The 18,689-nt window shown below is 49.1% G+C and overlaps 5 protein-coding genes and 1 non-coding gene across 10 annotated transcripts; 2 read left to right on the forward strand and 4 right to left on the reverse strand.

Moving 5' to 3' along the window:
- The first annotated feature begins 56 nt into the window (after positions 1–56).
- FOXG_07783 (eukaryotic translation initiation factor 3 subunit E) lies at positions 57–4,757 on the forward strand. Its single transcript, XM_018386407.1, has 2 exons — positions 57–630; positions 693–4,757. Exons 1-2 carry the CDS (start codon positions 226–228, stop codon positions 1,605–1,607), a joined length of 1,320 nt encoding a protein of 439 aa, XP_018243576.1. The 5' UTR covers positions 57–225; the 3' UTR covers positions 1,608–4,757.
- On the reverse strand, positions 1,964–8,379 carry FOXG_07784 (anaphase-promoting complex subunit 1). Of its 3 annotated transcripts, XM_018386410.1 has the most exons (4): positions 8,356–8,379; positions 5,327–8,298; positions 4,818–5,278; positions 1,964–4,770 (listed from the first exon to the last, which is right to left on the reverse strand). In XM_018386410.1, the coding sequence occupies exons 2-4, from the start codon at positions 8,145–8,147 to the stop codon at positions 2,221–2,223; spliced, it is 5,832 nt and encodes a 1,943-aa protein (XP_018243579.1). In that variant the 5' UTR covers positions 8,148–8,298; positions 8,356–8,379; the 3' UTR covers positions 1,964–2,220. The 3 variants fall into 3 exon arrangements, with proteins under 3 accessions (XP_018243579.1, XP_018243578.1, XP_018243577.1); XM_018386409.1 differs by lacking the exon at positions 8,356–8,379 and having other exon boundaries at positions 5,327–8,351; XM_018386408.1 differs by lacking the exon at positions 8,356–8,379 and having other exon boundaries at positions 4,818–8,324.
- Positions 8,380–8,433: 54 nt separating this feature from the next.
- On the forward strand, positions 8,434–13,043 carry FOXG_07785 (uncharacterized protein). Of its 2 annotated transcripts, none has more exons than XM_018386411.1 (5): positions 8,434–9,091; positions 9,141–9,167; positions 9,217–10,208; positions 10,261–12,004; positions 12,058–13,043. In XM_018386411.1, exons 1-5 carry the CDS (start codon positions 8,639–8,641, stop codon positions 12,862–12,864), a joined length of 4,023 nt encoding a protein of 1,340 aa, XP_018243580.1. In that variant the 5' UTR covers positions 8,434–8,638; the 3' UTR covers positions 12,865–13,043. The 2 variants fall into 2 exon arrangements, with proteins under 2 accessions (XP_018243580.1, XP_018243581.1); XM_018386412.1 differs by having other exon boundaries at positions 9,145–9,167.
- Positions 13,044–13,233: 190 nt separating this feature from the next.
- On the reverse strand, positions 13,234–14,141 carry FOXG_07786 (uncharacterized protein; the record flags this gene model as incomplete). The annotated part of the gene is made up of 3 exons (XM_018386413.1): positions 13,234–13,889; positions 13,938–13,994; positions 14,048–14,141. The coding sequence occupies 3 exons, from the start codon at positions 14,139–14,141 to the stop codon at positions 13,234–13,236; spliced, it is 807 nt and encodes a 268-aa protein (XP_018243582.1).
- A 1,810-nt stretch (positions 14,142–15,951) lies between these two features.
- FOXG_19540 lies at positions 15,952–16,044 on the reverse strand. Its single transcript has one exon. It is a non-coding gene; the product is annotated as a tRNA-Ala (tRNA).
- On the reverse strand, positions 16,023–18,679 carry FOXG_07787 (uncharacterized protein). 2 transcript variants are annotated; one of them, XM_018386415.1, is made up of 3 exons: positions 17,584–18,658; positions 16,800–17,536; positions 16,023–16,753 (listed from the first exon to the last, which is right to left on the reverse strand). In XM_018386415.1, exons 1-3 carry the CDS (start codon positions 17,736–17,738, stop codon positions 16,362–16,364), a joined length of 1,284 nt encoding a protein of 427 aa, XP_018243584.1. In that variant the 5' UTR covers positions 17,739–18,658; the 3' UTR covers positions 16,023–16,361. The 2 variants fall into 2 exon arrangements, with proteins under 2 accessions (XP_018243584.1, XP_018243583.1); XM_018386414.1 differs by having other exon boundaries at positions 16,800–18,679.
- Between the last annotated feature and the right edge of the window lie 10 nt (positions 18,680–18,689).

Raw genomic sequence — 18,689 nt, forward strand, 5'->3', positions numbered from 1 at the left:
GACTGCTTATCTCTAATCGTCGGTAAATTCACGGTCGGTGCGATAAGCTGAAACCCCACACCACGGAGTGGATTGGCGAAATTCACCAAAAATCTGAGGTGTTCGTGCCCCTCCATCAAACCCATCATCACGACCTTTGCGGCGAGTCACTTTTCTGCCCTGTCCGACCGAACCCTCGTCCGACCGATTTTTAACGACTCCCTCTTCTCAAAGACATCACCCATTATGGAGGACGTTCTCAACGCCGTCTCGGCCGACGGCTCGTCGATCATGCCCCGCCTTGCGCCGCACCTGAGCCGACATCTTCTCTTTCCTCTGATCCAGTTCGAGAGTGAGAGAGCCGAGGAGCAGGGTCAGGATGCCAAGGCAAAGGAGATTCTCTCCGGAAAGATCAAGCTCCTCGAGGACACAAACATGACCGATTACGTTGCGACTCTCTACTGCGAGCTCCACGGTGTGTCAGAGGCCCCCGAGCAGTACAACAAGAAGAGACAGGAGGTGCTTTCACAGCTGGAGAACTACGAGCAAGCCACCGCCAAGATCGCCGATCTCCTGACCCAGGACGAGGTCGTCAACGGACTCCGAAGTGACAAGGTTGCCAACTTGGAGTTCCTCAAGAACCAGCACGGAGTAAGTAGCCTGAGAGCTCTCTAGTCGCCAAGGTCAAAGATATCTAACAGGCTTTTCACCAGGTCACCATGGAAATGGTCAACGCTCTCTATGACTTCGGTCAGTTTCAGTTCCGATGCGGGCAATACGGTCCCGCTGCCGATATGCTCTACCAATTCCGAGTCCTGTCCACCGATAACGATAAGGTCTCTGCTGCCACCTGGGGCAAGCTTGCCTCCGAGATCCTCCAGACCAACTGGGAGTCTGCTGTCGACGAGCTCAAGAACGTTAGGGAAAACATTGATTCCAAGCTCTTCAACAACCCCCGTGCCCAACTCGACCACCGAACGATGTTGCTCCACTGGTCTCTTTTCCCCCTCTTCAACTGGGAGGGTGCTCGGGAACCTATCTTGGACATGTTCTTCTCCGCACCTTACATCAACACCATCCAGACCTCTTGCCCCTGGATCCTGCGATATCTGATCGCCGCCGTTATCACCGGCCGTGGCCGTGCTCGCAACAGCTCCATCCAACAAAAGCAGATCAAGGACATTATCCGTTATGTCCGACAAGAAGCTTATGAGTACACCGACCCTATCACACAGTTTGTCAACGCCCTCTACATCGCCCACGACTTCGAGGCTGCCCGTGAGGCCCTCTCCATGGCCGCTGAGGTCTGCCGCAGCGACTTCTTCCTTGCTTCTTCCGCCGATGCATTTGTCGATGCTGCCCGACACCTCATCTGTGAGAGCTACTGCAAGATCTTCAGCCGAATGAACATCCGCGACCTTAGCGCCAAGCTCGGCCTGAACCCTGACGATGGTGAGAAGTGGATTGTCAACCTGATCCGTGAGACTCGATTGGACGCCAAGATCGACAGCCAAGATGGCACCGTTGTGATGAACCACCCTCCTAACAACGTCTACCAGCAAGTTATTGAGAAGACTAAGGGTGGTTTCTTCAGGACACAAGTCCTCAACGCTGCTGTTTCAAAGTAGAGACCATAGCTAGTTGCGAATGATCTTTTTATATGAGTGTTTTCTTTTTTGCAACGGCTCAAAAGGGCCAATGCAATTCAAAGCGAGGGGCAAGATACCTCGACCAGAGGGTTGCGCCCTCCGTTACCAGGAGAAACAAGATATGGCCCCTTTAGTTTAGAAGGAGGCTGATCTTTGCAGAGGATGAGCAGGATATAGCAAAGCATAAGACGGGGAGACAATGATAGAGCAGCGAGGCAAAAATGACAAACACGGGCCAAATGGAAGAAGCGGCGGTTTTAGAGGCCCTGTATATCCCCGGTGATGCGGTTTGCATTGCATGGCGTTCTCGGAAAAGGGAAGAGGCAAGGGGGATAATGGAATTTAAGTTGATTGTTGAAATGAAAGCAAGCACTCCCATCAGCTGGGATGTATTATTTCTGTGAAGACCCTCATAAACGGTTTAAAGCCATGAAGTTCTCCTTATTACGAGCTAGATTTTTGTCTATCGTTACTCTCGTAGCTCATAACCACATCTGGTCCTTTCCTCTACAATGCCCTATCCACAGTATGCACTTTCATAACTATACTGGTCCAAAGCTGTACGTGCGTGTTGCCTCACTATAGCCAGTTGTCAATGCTCGCCTTCACGACTTGCGAGCCATACCATGCCTTTCAGGTTCTCGATGACACTGTCTCGCATCCACCAAACACCCTCATCCTCCACTGTAGCATCTTGATCATCTTCCCGTTCGACTTCACGACGTACGTGTGACTCTGTGATGGTCTCTTGACTGTCGAACATGTTGGTACCTCGTAGTCGGTCACGTACAGAAGCCCATTCGAACAGCAACCTGGCTCCCTCCAGACGCTCCCGATCTGTGCCTTCGGCAATGCCTTTTGCCATCTCCAGTCTGGCATCAACAGCACTGCCTGAGTGCTGAGTGTCATCACCTCGCTCGAGCACTACGGCTCGCTCGGCGTAACTGATACCACGCAGACCTTCAAGTCCAAAGACCCATTCCAGAGGGTCTTTACCCTTCTCATCCCTACCAAGTGCCCGCAGGGTTGAAGCAAACGCTCCTTCGCGCGGTGGGCGCCTGCGGAGGTACAGGCTCTGGGTGTCTTGGAAAGCAGCTCTAACCTCTGGGTTAGAGAAGTCAAGCTCCACATCCCAGAACTGGGGTCCACATGTGGTTGATAGACTAGCAATCTGGTCTATTGGTGGGAGGATGCAAGGAGCCGTGCGATTCAGAACCGGCTCAGTAGAGGTGTTCTTGCGCATCCTGATTTGGACAGGAACAGTGATCGGTTGGCCAGTAAGAACATCTTTTGTAACCAGACACCGCTGCTCTGTAGCTAGAACCCAGAAATGGCGAAGAGCTTGGAGATGGGATCGATTGTCCATAACACTCGTAGGGAAAATGGGGTAAAATGCAACCAATAGAGAAGCAATAGCAAGGTTGCTGGTGCCAAAAGTTGCCGTCCCGCATCCCAAGAACAAAGCGCCGATCGCAAGATGAGCCGCAAGATGAGAACCATAGGGTGTCTCAGGATCATCGCGACCATGAAGTGCACGAAGACGACGTAGAACAGGAATGTCACCTGTTCCGGCCATGACAATGGATGCAGATATGGCAACGATGTCTTGACACATGCGTGCATTGGTCCGTGTTAGTTCTTCATCATATGGTGGAGTACCATTTGGATGCATGCTTGCAGTGGATGGTATCTGTGCAATACGCATGAACTGATCCAGATAATAAAGTAGAAGATCCCGAACTTTGGGAGATGCGCTGCCAGAGAAGCGCAGTGCAATAGAGAAGCAGAGACCAGCCACTATGCTGTGGAATGCCATATCAGTTGACTGCAGTTTTGTCGTTGACTGTAGCTTGAACTGAGAACGATAAGGACGTGGTAGGTTCTTACGAATCCAAGCAAATGTCGGCTCAATCTTGGACCACATGATCAGGTTCTTCGTCAAGGTCCGCAAGAGAAGAATATCAGGACGAATGTAATCAAATTGCAAGACTGAGTTGGGTATGTCGATCTTACGCGCGACGATCTGATCTTCTGACTTCATGTAAATGAGAGCCAGGGCCATGACAGCGCCAGCAGCTGCTCGATCCAGAATATGAACTATTTCAATGTTCTTGGTTGTTGTAGCATGAGAAATGAGCTTCTCTGTGAGTCTCATGTCATGCAATCCCTTAAGATCATTGCCTTTGCCCAGGTTGATGAATCCAAGAGCAAATCCAGCCGCCAGTCGGTAGCATTCGCTTCTCAGGGGCTCTTCTTCATCCTCTTCGTCAATATGCTCAATCTCAGAGAGCATAATTTCACTCATTCGCCGATGCTGACTGTTGGCATATAGCAAACCGATGCCCATTATACCCGAAGTCTGCGTCAGAGGGGACAGATTCAATTCTGCTGCTCCACGAGGCAACATCCTTGTGGCATGAACGGAAAGTAGACGAGTAATCAGCGAATCCATTGTGCCCATGTAAGATGCTGCCAGACCCAGAAGTAACCCGATGGAGGTCATTGTATGTTTTGGCGTCAGATATTTGAACGCAACCCATTTTGCTACGTCTTTCAGATGGCCGTTCAGGCCAAGGGCAAGTAGGAAGCCAGCATGTCGATTGTTGAGATCTTGGCCAGGTTTGTTGTAAAGAATCCATGATGTGTCGATACCTTGAGCCTGGGGAGAAATGGCTAACCCAGCTGCGACACCCTGGTGAAAGAAGCCCCAGCAAACCTTCTCTTCTGAGAACTGTGATTTGTCCACACCCACCGTGGTATTTGTTGGTTTTACAATGCAATTGAGGTTAAATCCACCAATATGAAATTTCTGCGTGATCAGAGGGTAGCGAAGACTGTAGTACAGCAAAGCCCGACCTGCAGGAATTGCCAAAGTGCCTGTTGCAATTCTTGTTACGAGCTCCTTTTGCTTTTCAAGATATTCGCTCTCTGGCCAGCCTGGGTGGGGATCAAGTCGAACCAGTCTTGCCTTGTGGGTGGAAAGTAAATCTTGAGCTTCGTTGAGGCGGCGATCTTCTTTGAACAAGGAGCGAATAATGGCTTGACGTTCCGTTCCTTCACCTTCATCGTATCCGATACTGTTTGATTCATCGACACTCTGACAAAGCAGTTTGTAGTCCCAAGTTGCATTGTGTGTCGGTGTCTATTGCTTGTCAGTGATCATCCGTGAAGACGGGGTTTAGATCTTACTAGAATCTTGGAAGCACTTGGCTTAGGTTGCTTCCCAGGGGCGAGAATAAGACTGATATCCCGGCGGTCAACCAATTCGAGGAGATCCTTAGACCAGGAGGTCGGTGGGTGCGGTTGGCACAATGAAATGGCATCACGTAAAGGTGAAAGAATAGCCTCCGGGAGGGTATCAAGAATTAAAGGTGTAATACCGGCATCCCTCATAGCTTCCACCATCTGTACTGCACTCGTGCTTGGTTTCATAAATTTGAAAAATTGCTTGAACATAAGCGTTCTAGGGAGAATAGACTCCCATCGCCTGTCCTGTGACTTTTCCGCTTCGGATAATTGAGAGCCAGCATAATAAACATCCGCTGGGGTGATGTAAGGAACCCTCCGTTCTCCAGTAAGTCGTGATTGAATCCAGTTGACGACGTCTGGCCGTACAGGTGGCTGAGGGATTGCAGGCCTCAGGTTGAGATCTGATCCAATGGTTAGCTTTGCATCACAAAGACGATTCACGAATATACCAGAATCATGACGTTGATCGACGTCTTCTTGTATGCCCGCCTCGTATATAGCAATAAAGCTGGGCCACTTGAGCCATCGAGCTATTTGACACATAATGACTCGGAGATCAGCACGGCCAGGAGGTCTGAATTCTGGCGTCATGATATCAAGCTTTTCTTCCTCGAGAAGTAGGTGCAAACCCATAAACACATCAACAGCAACCTTGCGGCGGCTCTCCATGCTTTTGCCAAGTGCGGTTGGCATATAACCAGCGGCTCCGAATGCCGTTTCGCCTAGTATAGAGACCATGTACTCTTTGGCCATAGATATATGTTTCGAAATGAAAGTGGTAGATAGGTTTTCGTCTCCAGAATCATCCCCATCTTCATCCAGCGCCCACTGCCAACCTCCGTTCATCATCCACGTTGGACACCCTAACGAATTTGAAGTCTCGGCTTTTTCCAAGGATCCCCAGTCCTCCGATTCTTTGATCGAGCCAAAAGAGCCCGAAGGGTGCCTCCTTCTGCGAGGAAGTTGTCGAGTTTTCGGGAAAGGCTTCGTGTCAGTCCGGCCGAGACTCAGAAACAAAGATAAAAGGAGGATGGTCATCGCAGACCATTCAATGTCAGTACTTGTCTCGTCATGGCCTCCTATCCATTGCATACAGTGAAGCCAGCCAGCGAAGATGTGTTCACCAAGTGCATGAGGCAGAATGCTACGACAAACGTCTAGGACTCTTCGAACGTGAGGTGACCTCGGCTCGAGCTGAATACGGAGCTCATGAAGCCGACCTTCAGCATCGACAACATCAACAATGCCACCTTGTCGAGGATGCCGTACACCAACAATGCTGCCATTACTGAAGTCAATAACCTCGGACTTTCTCTGTGTAACATCGCGGTCCACAACTCTGCCACGATATTGCAAACTTCTAGTGTTATCGACGAAGAGAAGTGAAAGCGATATTTTAGTAAGGACACTCCACGGGGCCTGAGTACTTAGTTCGTGCCGGCCATCCATTGATTCCGACAGGATTAGAATCGCAGAATGGTCACCGTCCATTAGCTTGCAAGAGTCAACGACATTTTGAGCATGTCGTCTGTCAACAACAGTGGCTACGACGGTTGTACCGTCGGGTATGTTCTTCTTCCCTGGCTTGGCGCCCATATTAGTCCCACGCTGAATGCCCAGCTCCAATGTGAGAAGTTGAAGACGTCTCTCGGTAGCATCCTGAATACCAATAAGAAGTTGACTTTGGTCATGCCCATCGATGGCGAACGGAGGGGCCACCAAGATAAAGACCTTGGTTTGGGTGCGGGCTGGCTGATCCGAGTATCGAACATTGGAGTTATTCATAGGTACGCTGTGAAGTTTAGTAAACAGGATTTCATGCTGTAGCCCATCAAACTCATGATCATCTAGACCCATGTTGTGAAACCCTTCGTCAAGGCCTTCATAGAAAGGTGCCGCTAACAGACTGCTCAGACTAGGATGAATCTGATGGGCATAGTTGGCACTAAGGCGTGCATGGCTTCCTTGTGATTCATGCCTCCTAGCTCCAACATGACTAGATAGTAGCGGCTGATCTGGTAATATGGCTCTTTCATGCGACGCAGACAAGTCAGCTCTCGCTAACATGGAGCTGACCCTACGAGAGCTCCTCCGCGCAACACCACTGCCTTCCTTGTCTTGTTGTTCTAAGGATGAGACAAGGTCAATCATGGGCTTTTCCAGCCTCTCACTCTTTCTCGGCCGCTTTCCTGGAAGAGGTGCTCCAAAGCTTTCTCGCAAGTTGGGCTGGACAGGTGTGCCAGGAGTACTAGCAAAGGCAGGAGGCATGGAGCTACGACGCCGGGCAGTCTTTGATTTAGCATCTTTCTGCCGAGCAAGAAAACGGTCTTCATGCTGCAGGTACGTGAGGCGCCAGACAGTGTATTCACTAGTTTCGCGGTTGATTGTCACCGCAATGATCAGAGGTTGACTTAAATCTTGTGTCAAGGCGCCAGGGATTTTGATCTCTTCCACATGGAGAACTTCTTCAGCTGAATCGAGAAATGCCAGCTTCTTAGCTGCTGTCTGCCTTAAGCTTTTGCCATTTTGTGCCTCCTGGTTTGTGACGACCAGTCCCAACTCCAACAGCGGGTCAGTCAATGAAACAAGGCGTGGCCAACGGGACTCGGGTTGTTCCAGCGGAGCTTCCCAAAGGTTATCTAAAGTTGAGCTCAGACGAAGTGGGAGTGCTTTCGGTTTTCCCAGACCTTCCACAGAAAACGCGGTCAGTTGAGAGCTATTGAATGCTGTCAACTGCGAAGAGACGAAGGAATTCGGCGGCACTCGGGGGAACTTGAGGGAGATTGGCGCAACACTTTCAGCTTTTTGCTTTCGTTGAATGATGACTCCTACTGGGCCTGCGAATGCGGTTTCAACTTCGAATGGCATGTGGACAATATGACTGGTACCAGAGAGGAAATATATGTGCGCCTGGGTCTTGAGGAAGACAACCAACGCTTTAGACAAAGCCGGTTGCTGATCCGATTGTGCCTCTTCCTCTTGTGTAGATTTGTCGTCTTTGGAAGCCGGGAAGTATGCTAGGAGAGCCTGTATAACAGGTTCTTTTTCGAGTTCGAATCTGAAGGTCTTTCGAAATATTCCACCTCGACACCATATGACGCAGTGTTCCGTCGAAAGGATTTCGTCTTCGAGATCCCCATCGAATCGATCCTCTGTTGAAATATCCCATGTATACGACGTTGACGGTGGATTCGGCGGTAATAATTGTTCGTTGATGGCATGTTGAAGCCCTGAGGGCTGGTGCAACCCCAGGGACTTCACCGTCGCCATGTTTCAATGCCCGCCATAAGCAGCTTCAGCGCGTCGAGAAACAAGCAATCCTTCAAGGAGTTACCAATGGTTTCTCGAGCAGAAAATTATGGTCGATCGTCTCTTTGAGAGAGAGTTGAATATGTTTTGCTGCGCGTCAAGATATTGTTTACTTTATGTTGGATCTGTCAGTGGTGCACTGCGCCCCGCGAAAGTGTACTGGTCCTACCTATCATGAGTGCTAAGTTAGTTGGTGGGGCTAGGCGCGAATACCCTTCAATCGTTCTTGGCGCGTCTAGAACCAAAGCTCTTTTGAAGCTGCCTCGTGACGTAGCTGCAAGGTACAAGGTACCTCTACCGACCTTTTGCGCATCGGACCTTTGGAAGCTGTCATAGCTTTGGTCAGGGCCCTCAACAACTACCTAAAACAACCCAGCAGCTTTCCAGCACATACAAACGCTCTCTTTCTGGGTTCTGTAGCTTTCCAGAATGATATCATTGTTGTCATTGCAATGACGGAGCAGTCACCGCAACCGAGCCATGAGTTGGCGCACGATACCGATGCCCAACAACCGGAGCATAAGCCAGCAGTAGACGCCAACGAGACGTTCCCGCCCGTAGAAAACAAAGCTCCCGACGATGTAGCACACGAGAAAGATGGCAAATCAAAAGATGCGACGGGCAAAGAAGGGGGTGCCGAAGCCAGAGATGTAAAGAATGGGGAAAGCAATGATAGAAAGTCGGGACACGATGAAAACAATGGAGAAGAGGAGGAAGAAGACGACGACGACGATGATGATGAAGCTGACGACGATGACGAGGACGACGAAGATGATGAGGACGATGATGAAGATGAAGAGGATGAGGAACCAAGACTTAAATATGCTCGGTTAACTCAACACCTTAACGGAGTGTATCGAAACGGCGATGCAACTAGCGCGTTTCTTGTCGCGGGAGATAAGATGGTAGGTTGCGTTTGTGTCGGTGCATATCATCTTGCTAACGTCTATCCAGATAGTTGGAACGCATAATGGCAATATCGTAAGTCTTGGGCTGGCGGTCAACACGACTCTCACTAATTCCGGGCCAGCACATTGTTCAGCTCCCCATCTTCCAATCCATGAGAGTATACCATGCGCACTCAGCCTCAGTTACCTCTATATCCATATCGCCGTACCCTCCTCCATTGCCAACCGAGAAGAAGCCAGAGGCAGCGCCAAGGCATACGACATCCAGCAACGCTACTGTCTTTTCTGGTCGCCAGGCCGATGCATCTCCGGCGGCGGCTTCCAGAAGACCTCGCGAAGCGTCACAAATACCCAGGACGCCATCTAACGATATTTATGTAGCGACTTCCTCCTTGGATGGCAATGTATGTGTGCAGTCTCTTGTTGATATGAAAGATGTCCAGCTACGGAACTTTGCCCGTCCCGTTCAAGCTGTGGCTCTGTCGCCAGAATTCAAGACAGATCGTACCTATTTGTCAGGAGGACTTGCCGGTCAGCTCATTCTTACCGCCGGAGGTGGTCCGGGTCGCAGTACCTCGACAACAACTGGAACTGCTGCGGCCACAGCTTCCGGCTGGCTGGGAAGTATGGGACTTGGCGGCAATAGTGGCAAAGACACTATCTTACACTCTGGCGAAGGAACTATCAGCACTATTAAATGGTCCTTGTCTGGGAAATATGTGGTCTGGCTCAACGAACATGGAATCAAAATTATGCGGTCAAAGCTCCACCTCGAGAGCGCAGACATAGAAGATGCATGGAAACGAGTTGGGCACATTGATCGCCCTCAGACTGATGAATGGGAAACCATGGCAAGTGTATGGAAAGGCCGCGTCGAATGGATTGATGAACAAGCTGTTGAAGTGGATGAATCTGACCAGAGCACTGTTGATAAAGGAATATCTCCTGCTGCACACAAGCTCAGAGAACAGGCTGTAATGGGCAAGAAGAGTATCGAACGGTTGCTTGTAGGTTGGGGTGGGACGATATGGATCATACACGTTCATCCAGGAGGCGTCGGCGTTGGCCGGCACGCTGGCGAGAAGACTGTTGGGCGTGCTGAAATTGTTAAAATGTGGGTTTTGCTGTGAATATGGCCTCCTTGAGTTAAAGCTGACCTGAAACAGACTTCGGATGGATTGCATCATTTCCGGCATTTCGCTATATACCCACAACCTTTTGTTAGTACTTGCGTATTGCTTGCCTGAAGACGAGGACGAGGATGAGGATTCCGGATCGGTTTCAAACTCACCAGACAAAAAGCATAAATCCAATCCTTCAACAGGAAGCGAGCCGTCTGGCGGTGTTCGCCGCCGACAGAATAACCAGCCGCCTGAACTCCGTCTTATCGATCTTAACTCCCAGGCCGAAGCCGACAAAGACAGTCTGAGTGTCAGTCGTTATGAGAGGTTGTCATCAGGTGATTACCACTTAGGCGTTTTGCCTGCACGCAATGCTGCGTCTGCAATTGCTTCATCTCGGGGCGCTCTGGAGGCGATAGCTGGGATCGGCACAGATATGTGGAATGCGGCCATCAACCCTCGCTCCCTATTCAGCTCCGGAGCTAGCATTCGCAGCAGAGGGAGCGGTGATGATTCTAGTCTCATAGGGAGTACGGCAGGGACAATTCGACCCGGGACCAATCAAAGACTTTCCCCCACCGTCCATTCTGGTCTTGTCAAGCCAGGCGTGAAGATATTCATACATAGTCCGTATGACTGCATCCTCGCGACCAGACGAGATCTGAGCGATCATTTGGGATGGCTCCTAGAGCGCCAGCAGTACCAGCGTGCCTGGGAGTTACTCGATGAACATCCAGAGATTATGGCACCGCTAAACGAAAGGGCTAATGATGGTACTCCTTCAACTCCAACACTGAACCAAGAGCCTAGTGACGAATTCAATGATGATGAATCTGTTGTCGATTCTCAACTGCGAGATTTTTATTCTTCGGCAGAGCGAGAGAAAAGGCGTATCGGAGAACTCTGGATCCAAGAGCTTATCGAAGAGAACAACTGGGCATCTGCTGGTAAAGTGTGTGGTCAGGTACTCAAGACGCCTGATAGATGGGAGAAATGGGTTTGGACATTTGCTGGTGCGAAAAAATTTGATGCCATCACGGACTACATTCCTACAGAGCCCATGCATCCGCCCCTTCCTTCGACTATTTATGAAGTTGTACTTGGCCATTATATTCAAAACGACAAGCCAAGGTTTAGGGAGCTTTTGGATCGTTGGTCACCTGAGCTTTTCGACATAAAAACAATCACAACTGCGCTGGAGAACCAGCTCAAGTATCGAGACGTACGCGAAGACAGCATCGATGAAGGGGAAAGGGGGCGGGACTGGAGGATTGTAATAGAGAGCTTGGCAAGGTTACACGAGGCCAACGGACGACATCGCGAGGCCCTCAAATGCTACATCAAGCTCCATGATGCGGATTCGGCCTTTAGGTTGATTAGAGACAACCACCTTGCAGAAGCTGTTGAAGACGATATTCCAAGCTTCATTGGCCTCAGAGTTCCATCAGGTAAAGTTGATGAAATGACAGCAGAGGAGCTTGATGAAGCGACATCAGAAGCCATCACACTACTCGTTGATGAGGCTCAGCATGGTCTCCTGCGCCCTGATATCGTGGTGGAGCAACTTCTCTCCAAGAAGCTCAACCTGTACATATACTTCTATTTCCGAGGTCTATGGAAGGGCGATGGTATTCAGGAACATAGTGGGGAGAATGTGGACCGGCTGGTGATGGACAGTCAATCTTTGGTTGACAACTTCGCGGATTTGGCTGTCCATCTGTTTGCGACCTTCGACCGGGCGTTACTTATGCAATACCTCAAGACTTCAGTCTCCTATACATTTGAAAAGGTAACACAAAGTAAAAAAAACATCACTGCGTTCTGGCTGCTAACTCAGTGTAGGCTGTTCAAGAGTGTGAGACGTTCTCATACTACGACGAGCTCGTGTTTCTATACTCTAAAACGGGCCAAATGAAACGAGCTCTCTACCTCATCATCGATCGTCTAAAGAATGTTCACAAAGCAATCGAGTTTGCTAAAGAACAGGACGACCCTGACCTATGGGAAGACCTCCTTAAATACAGCATGGACAAGCCTAGCTTCATTCGAGGTCTGCTTGAGCAAGTCGGTACAGCTATCAACCCAATTACTGTAGTGCAGCGAATTCCCGAGGGGCTTGAGATTGAGGGTCTCAGGGAAGGGCTTACGCATATGATGAAGGAACACGAGATCCAGTACAGCATTAGCTCGGGCGTTGCACGAGTCCTTCGCAGTGAGGTTGCCACGGCGCAGAACGAGCTTCGAGCTGGTCAGCGTAAGGGTATCAAGTTTGAAGTAGTTATTCAGGAACAGGAACATGTGGATATACAAGTCAAGGATGTTTCCACGGACCCCGACAATCCAGAACCCAACATTTCTCACCCATCTACGGCTCATGATCACAGAGTGCCGAAACCGGGACACTGCGCAAGATGTCATGAACCATTTACCGAGTTCGAGATGGAAACATTAGTTGGATATGCTTGCGGGCATGTGTTTCACGTGAGTCATCTCTTGGAGATGCTGCATGGGAACAAGAAAGTGGATGTTGATTTAGGCAATGGCTCAGAGGAGGGAAGTCGGTACTCAGTAGGCGTGAAGGTGATGAGAGCGCGATTACTGAAGGATAAGATGAAAGGGGGCTGCCCTGTATGTCATGTTAAAGAGTAAAGATATCAGGACATCAAGGGTGTTTATACAGTGACGGCGCATAGAGAGGTCAGTCTTAGCACACTAGTTTGGATAGTTTCATGGCGTACAATAAAGACACATATGATAGCAAATCCGAGTTCTTTTCAGAGTACCTAGGTACAGCACAGCGCGTATTAAGTCCCTCACTCGGTTCCGGCAAGCCAGAAAATCCATCACAATCCTGTACGTGCCATCATTCTACTTGCTGCAGGCTCTTAAACCAACGACCATTGATATTTCCATGTCAAACCATCCAACACTATCCGTTTCTCTCTAGCGTGAAAGATATATCCGAGTATAGAGTGAGTATGATGAATGCATGTGGAAGCATGATCTAGAAGTTTTGTTTTAGAAGATGACAGCGATGAGCATACCAGCGATGCTGAGTGCAGCACCAGGAGCAAGCATCTTAGCTGCTGCACTGGCAGTGACACCAGGAGTGCCAGTAGGAGTGCTCTCGTCGGTCTCCTCAGCAGAGGAAGGGTAAGTGTCTGTGGCAGTGCTAGAGATAGCGGTCTCATACCCGGTCTCGGAGTCAGTCACAACGACAGCGGTGTCAGTGACGGAGGATCCGTAGGCGGCGGTGGTGGTCTGGACGCCGGGCACATCGGTGGCACTGACGACAGCAGAAGGAGAAGGGTTCTCGACACCAGCGGAGTTGGTAGGGCTAGGGTTGGTACCCTGCTCGCCGGAGGCAGTACCAGGTCCAGGGACGTAGCTGGGTCCGGAGGACGGAGGGACAGGGACAACAGGGGCACCAGGGGCACCAGTAGACTGAGCTCCAGTCTGTTCAGCAGGAGGACCGGCCTCGGTGGTAGCGGAGACACCCTGGGCACCGACGGAGGTAGCGGAGCTGTCAGCAGGAGCAGTAGCTCCGGTGGGAGCGGAGGGCATGCCGGCGGCGGAGGAAGGGTGCATCTCGACGCTGTAAGGCACGGAGACGACATGATCGCACTTGGTCTCGTGGGTAACAGTGCAGATGTTCATGGTAGAGACGAGAGTGCCTATCGTCGGTCAGCATACGCCATAGCAAAGGTAATAGACATCCATACCGTCAGAGATTGAATAACCAGCATCAGTCACAGCAGTTTCGGTGATGGTATGATCAGCTAGAAAGGTGTTAGTGCAAATATAATATCGCGAGGCTACTGAGGTTACGAACACAGACAAGTAGCAGTCTCGCCCCTAGTTGCGACGACAGAGGCAGCACAGAATGCCAGAATGATGGCGATAGCATTTAGCTTGAGAACAGCCATCGTGAAGGTGATGTGTCTGTTAATTATCGAAGAGATTAGCAAGTGTTCTGTGAGCGTGGTAGTGGAGAGGGGAGAAGAGCGCCAGGTGCGTGAGTGAGAGACGCGGCGGAATTGAAGAAGCATGAGTACAAAAGGCTTTCAAGAGGCACACAGAGTTCAAATGTGAAAGTTAAACGAATACTCACAGGTTTGATGTTTGAAGATGTTGTAGTGCAAGTGACTGTGTGCAAAGGATAATGCAAGAGAGTGGTGAGGTGCACGATCGATGCAGTGAGGAGAAGATGAGAGAGTGTGTGTGTGAAGAAAGAAGAGAGAAGTGGAAAACCCAAATGACGAGATGATTCCTTTTCTACCTCGACGCAAAGGTAAACAATAGGAGAGGCCCCTGCGTTAGGTAGGCTGCAAGTGTCAGTCCGTTGACAGTGACAGACCGTCGCAGTGATGAGCAGCTGGTGAGCTATGGTTTCAAGGGGCAACGGTTCAACAACAGTAGGGATGAATAGGGAACATCCAGTAATTAGTGTATGTAACTATGGATACTGGTAGAATGCTGAAGCAACAGCCGTTATTTGGTGGTACCGACTCTTTGTTGCACTACGTGGTGTTGAGGCATCCCATCACACTTTTGGTGTTTGCCTGAGCTGGAGGTTGAGTCACGACTTACTTAATAAAAGGTTTAACAATAGCAATAGTTGCCGGGGCTGGAATTGAACGGCTGTTTGATATTATTGATGCCATTTCTTAGGGGCTTTCTATTTGGGTACTGGGTAGAGTATTGTTGGATCTGTTGCTGGTATATGTCGGTAGGTTCCTTAGGAAACCTATATCTTCTCAGGTGACTGCTACACACCAGGTGGTTCATGTTCTTGCAGTCATATTCATATACAAGTCTTCGAAGCAGCTCCACACTGTAACCGCTCATCGGAACTGATCCTTGATATGAAGAACCGCCGTTTTAACAGCCGGCCTCGGTCAACAGCATTGTGTTTTACAGCTCATGTCTAATCACTCTTGCCACTAAATTTCAAAGGCATTCTCTGCTTGAATGCGCGATACTGCGGGCCCTGTCCTACGTTGCAACCGCAGCGGCATCTCGCATTTCTACACACAACATAAGCCATACCTGTCTGAGATAGATTTACGATTCACATCTCCTCCCAGTAACTTTTGCTATATTATCCTCAGCCTAGACTCACGAAATCTGCTGAACAACATGCAAGTCTCCTCGCTCAACATGAATACGATGCTTCAACGAGTCTCAGCGTGATCTCACATAGGCTGTGCTATTGTCCCTCCAACACGTGTCTGGACAGTGCACTTGTGTCGTGTCACTTGCCTGTGCTCCAGAGTGAGTACCCGATGAAGGACAGGCCGTCTCTGAGAAGAGTCATGCAAAGTACCTATATGCAACTCTGTTGGCATGGGGAGGACAGGTTGAGGTTTGTCTAAGCGAGAGTGTGGGTTCTCGTAATAAGATGGTATGTCTTAGGGTCCTTTGCATCTGCCTATAACATTCGCACATGAAGACCTCGAGAGTATTAATTGCGATTGGAGTTATTGTCAAATGAACATTGCACCTGGCTATGCAAGGGTCTAGAAGCAATCTTGTTATATAGATGCATTTAATGTTGGGATATTGTTCCACTGCGCCATTGCATAAAGCATTGAGGCAATATAAATATATATAAAGAGAGGCTCTGATGTATCATATATCCAAACAAAAAAAAAAAAAAAAAAAAAAAAAAAAAAAAAAAAAAAAAACCCAAGGAAAAAAAAGGGGGGTATAATGATGGATTCTAACCACCTTCAATGGACGAACAGGGAATCGAACCCTGGACCACTCCCACACTATTCGGATGAATTATGATGCTAAGGGAGTATTATACCACTAAACCATTCGCCCGATTGGATACTAGATGACGACAAATTGGTGTTCATGTTCGCTGCGAGTAGTTTTTGGACAGCTGTAGCACTCAACTTGGTACACAACGTTCATGATATCTCTCTTATCCTGATACTCTCATCGCAATTAGTTTTTCATGTCCTCAAAGATAATATTGCGAACTCGTATTTTGCCCATCATCGTACAAAGAGGAAAGTAAACCCGCAATCCAAGCATTTGGGTATTGACATCAACTCTTATCAAACTGTTCCAACCGCCGTTCAAGAGAAAGGTTTCACTTGGAAGCTTGGAGCTAGAAATAAAAAATAAAGTCCCATTTAGCCTTCGAACAGTTGTCTCAGTCGTCTGAGATGTCCGGTAGTCGATAATATCGTAGTGACCAGCACACCATAGCAGACCAACATGACCAGTCGGGTTATGAGATCAGGAAGAACCATCATCAATACCCCTAAACAGAGAAAACTCATAGAAAACCCGTTTATGAGAGTTCTGAGAGGAACAATTGGAGCGGCAGGTGGTGCTTGATTGACTCTGGGAACATTTGTTGCCGTCCCATGTGATAGAACGACAAGGTCTGACGCACCAAGGAATTGAGTTTCGTCATCTATCAAAATCTGCCTATGGTTCAGATAAGTTCTGTAAGCCTGTATTTCGTCGTTCGTTGGCGACGGTCGTTTTTGCATGTCTTCCAGTGTCGACATCGCCGTTTCTGACCCAGTTAGATGAAGTCGTGCCCGAGTCTTTGATGCACTTACTGTACTTGGAAAGAATAATATCTACTCTTTCCATAAGATCAACCCTATCTTTATGGATCTGGCGGCCAAACCTCCGTTCTTCCCGAGCAGATACAGGCATATGCCCCCCAAGTCGTGTAGTGATGGAATCCATGCGTAGTAGTTCTTCCTCCAGCATCCCAAGTTGGTCTTGATAACGCAAGAGGTTGCGGTGAAGTAGCCAGTCGAATCTTCGATATATGGGTATCAGTTGTGGTTCGGCTCGGCCGGTGATCCTGGCTGCAATAGACGCGTATCCGTGCAGAGCTTCGATGGGAAGCTCGCCATTAGGCGCAGCCATTTCGTCCTGGGTTTCTGGGTAAGAAGTATCGTATGAAGGATTTTGATCGACAAAAGGAGGCTCCAATGTGCTGGCCTTTTGGTTCACGTATGTAAATCCAGGATGATAAGGTTGCTCGATTAGCGGAAAACCCGATTGCTGAGGTGAAAAGGGGTCTTGTGATGGCGGATAGCCAGCAGGAGTATGGTTTGGTCCCCAACCAGCGTATGACATAGGACTAACAGGAGATTGAGGATAGTTGGCAACGGCAACAGTTGTTGGAGCATATGCCGAAGGCGCTGCTTGACGTCCGCTGGGAGTATTCTTAAAATAGCTCGATTCCGGGGACGATGCGAATGCCTCATGGGGGACAAAGTGCGGATCAGGCCCGGATGATGATATACTGGCAGGTCGATGTGCTCCCTTGTTCTTCATGTTCCTAGCTTCCCTTAGCATCTTTCTCTTGCTGCTAGTGGGCTTAGTTACGGCTGTATCATCGGTGGATGTAAGCTGCGTAACGGCGGACCCGTTGACAGTTCGTTGAACGTTTGAACGGGTGTGCTCCATTTTGGATGACGAACTAGGCGGTGTTGGATAGTGAGTAGCACCCTCACTGGGCGATTGACTGTTTGTTTCTTCATAGTCTTCAACCTTCGATTGCTGGGATACTGCTTCTTGGATGGCGCCCTCCGAAGAAGACCACGAGGGCCGGGGTCGTGTTTGTGCCCTGTCGCTCATTGTGAGCTGGCGCTATTGGTCCTGTGTGAATTGATGTCTTGATCAATTCGCGTGGATGTTTGGTTAGATAAACTCCGCGCTCGTTTTATCAAAGATGTATTATTGTAATATTGAGGTGTCACCCTGCGATAAATGTGGTGTTCTTTCAAGCTTTCACTGAAGCATAGGAGGCATCTCAGCAGTGGTGGCCGTCTGTTGAGGCTGTGATAAAGCTGAACACAGCGTTTGACAGAATTGTAGCACCCGGAAACTGACGCCAGAATCCGTGAGCAACCGTAAGTATGTCAGCCCAATAGTCTAGTGAGATTTGACATGAAAGCGTGGAGAAGGTAAGACGAAGAAAGTTCCCGATAACTTTGAATGGGACTTTAAAATGATGAGTATCGAGAGTGAATGCAGAAGAGTTGATGAGAGTATAAGCTTCAAGACCTCTTGAAGCTAACAAATCGGCATAAGATGACGACGCGATGATATGTCTTCTATTCACAGTCAATGCGTTCGCCTGACTGCCTTGTTTCCAACGGCGACGGTGTGAGCAGCTGAGCCGCGGAGGCCGGCTGAGCACTTAAAGCTTGCCATTGGAGTATGAATTAAAGATGGTGGGGAGTCCGAGTGTTGGGTGGTATCAGAAGTAATGACTGTCGCATGTGAAGTGGTGTTGAGAGCAGTCATCCAACCATCCAATGCAATGGCAGCCGAAGAGAGCAAAAGAAGGACACTCTTTCGGCTGATATGGAACCGAACCAAATTCACCTAAATATAAGAGGTGGGAGGTTCTTCAAACCCATTTTTCTGAAATTAGAAATAGATACTTAGACAATCTATGGATCAAACGTAAATATCAATAGATACAC

Source organism: Fusarium oxysporum, chromosome 4, assembly GCF_000149955.1.
Source record: "Fusarium oxysporum f. sp. lycopersici 4287 chromosome 4, whole genome shotgun sequence".
NCBI lineage: Eukaryota > Fungi > Ascomycota > Sordariomycetes > Hypocreales > Nectriaceae > Fusarium > Fusarium oxysporum.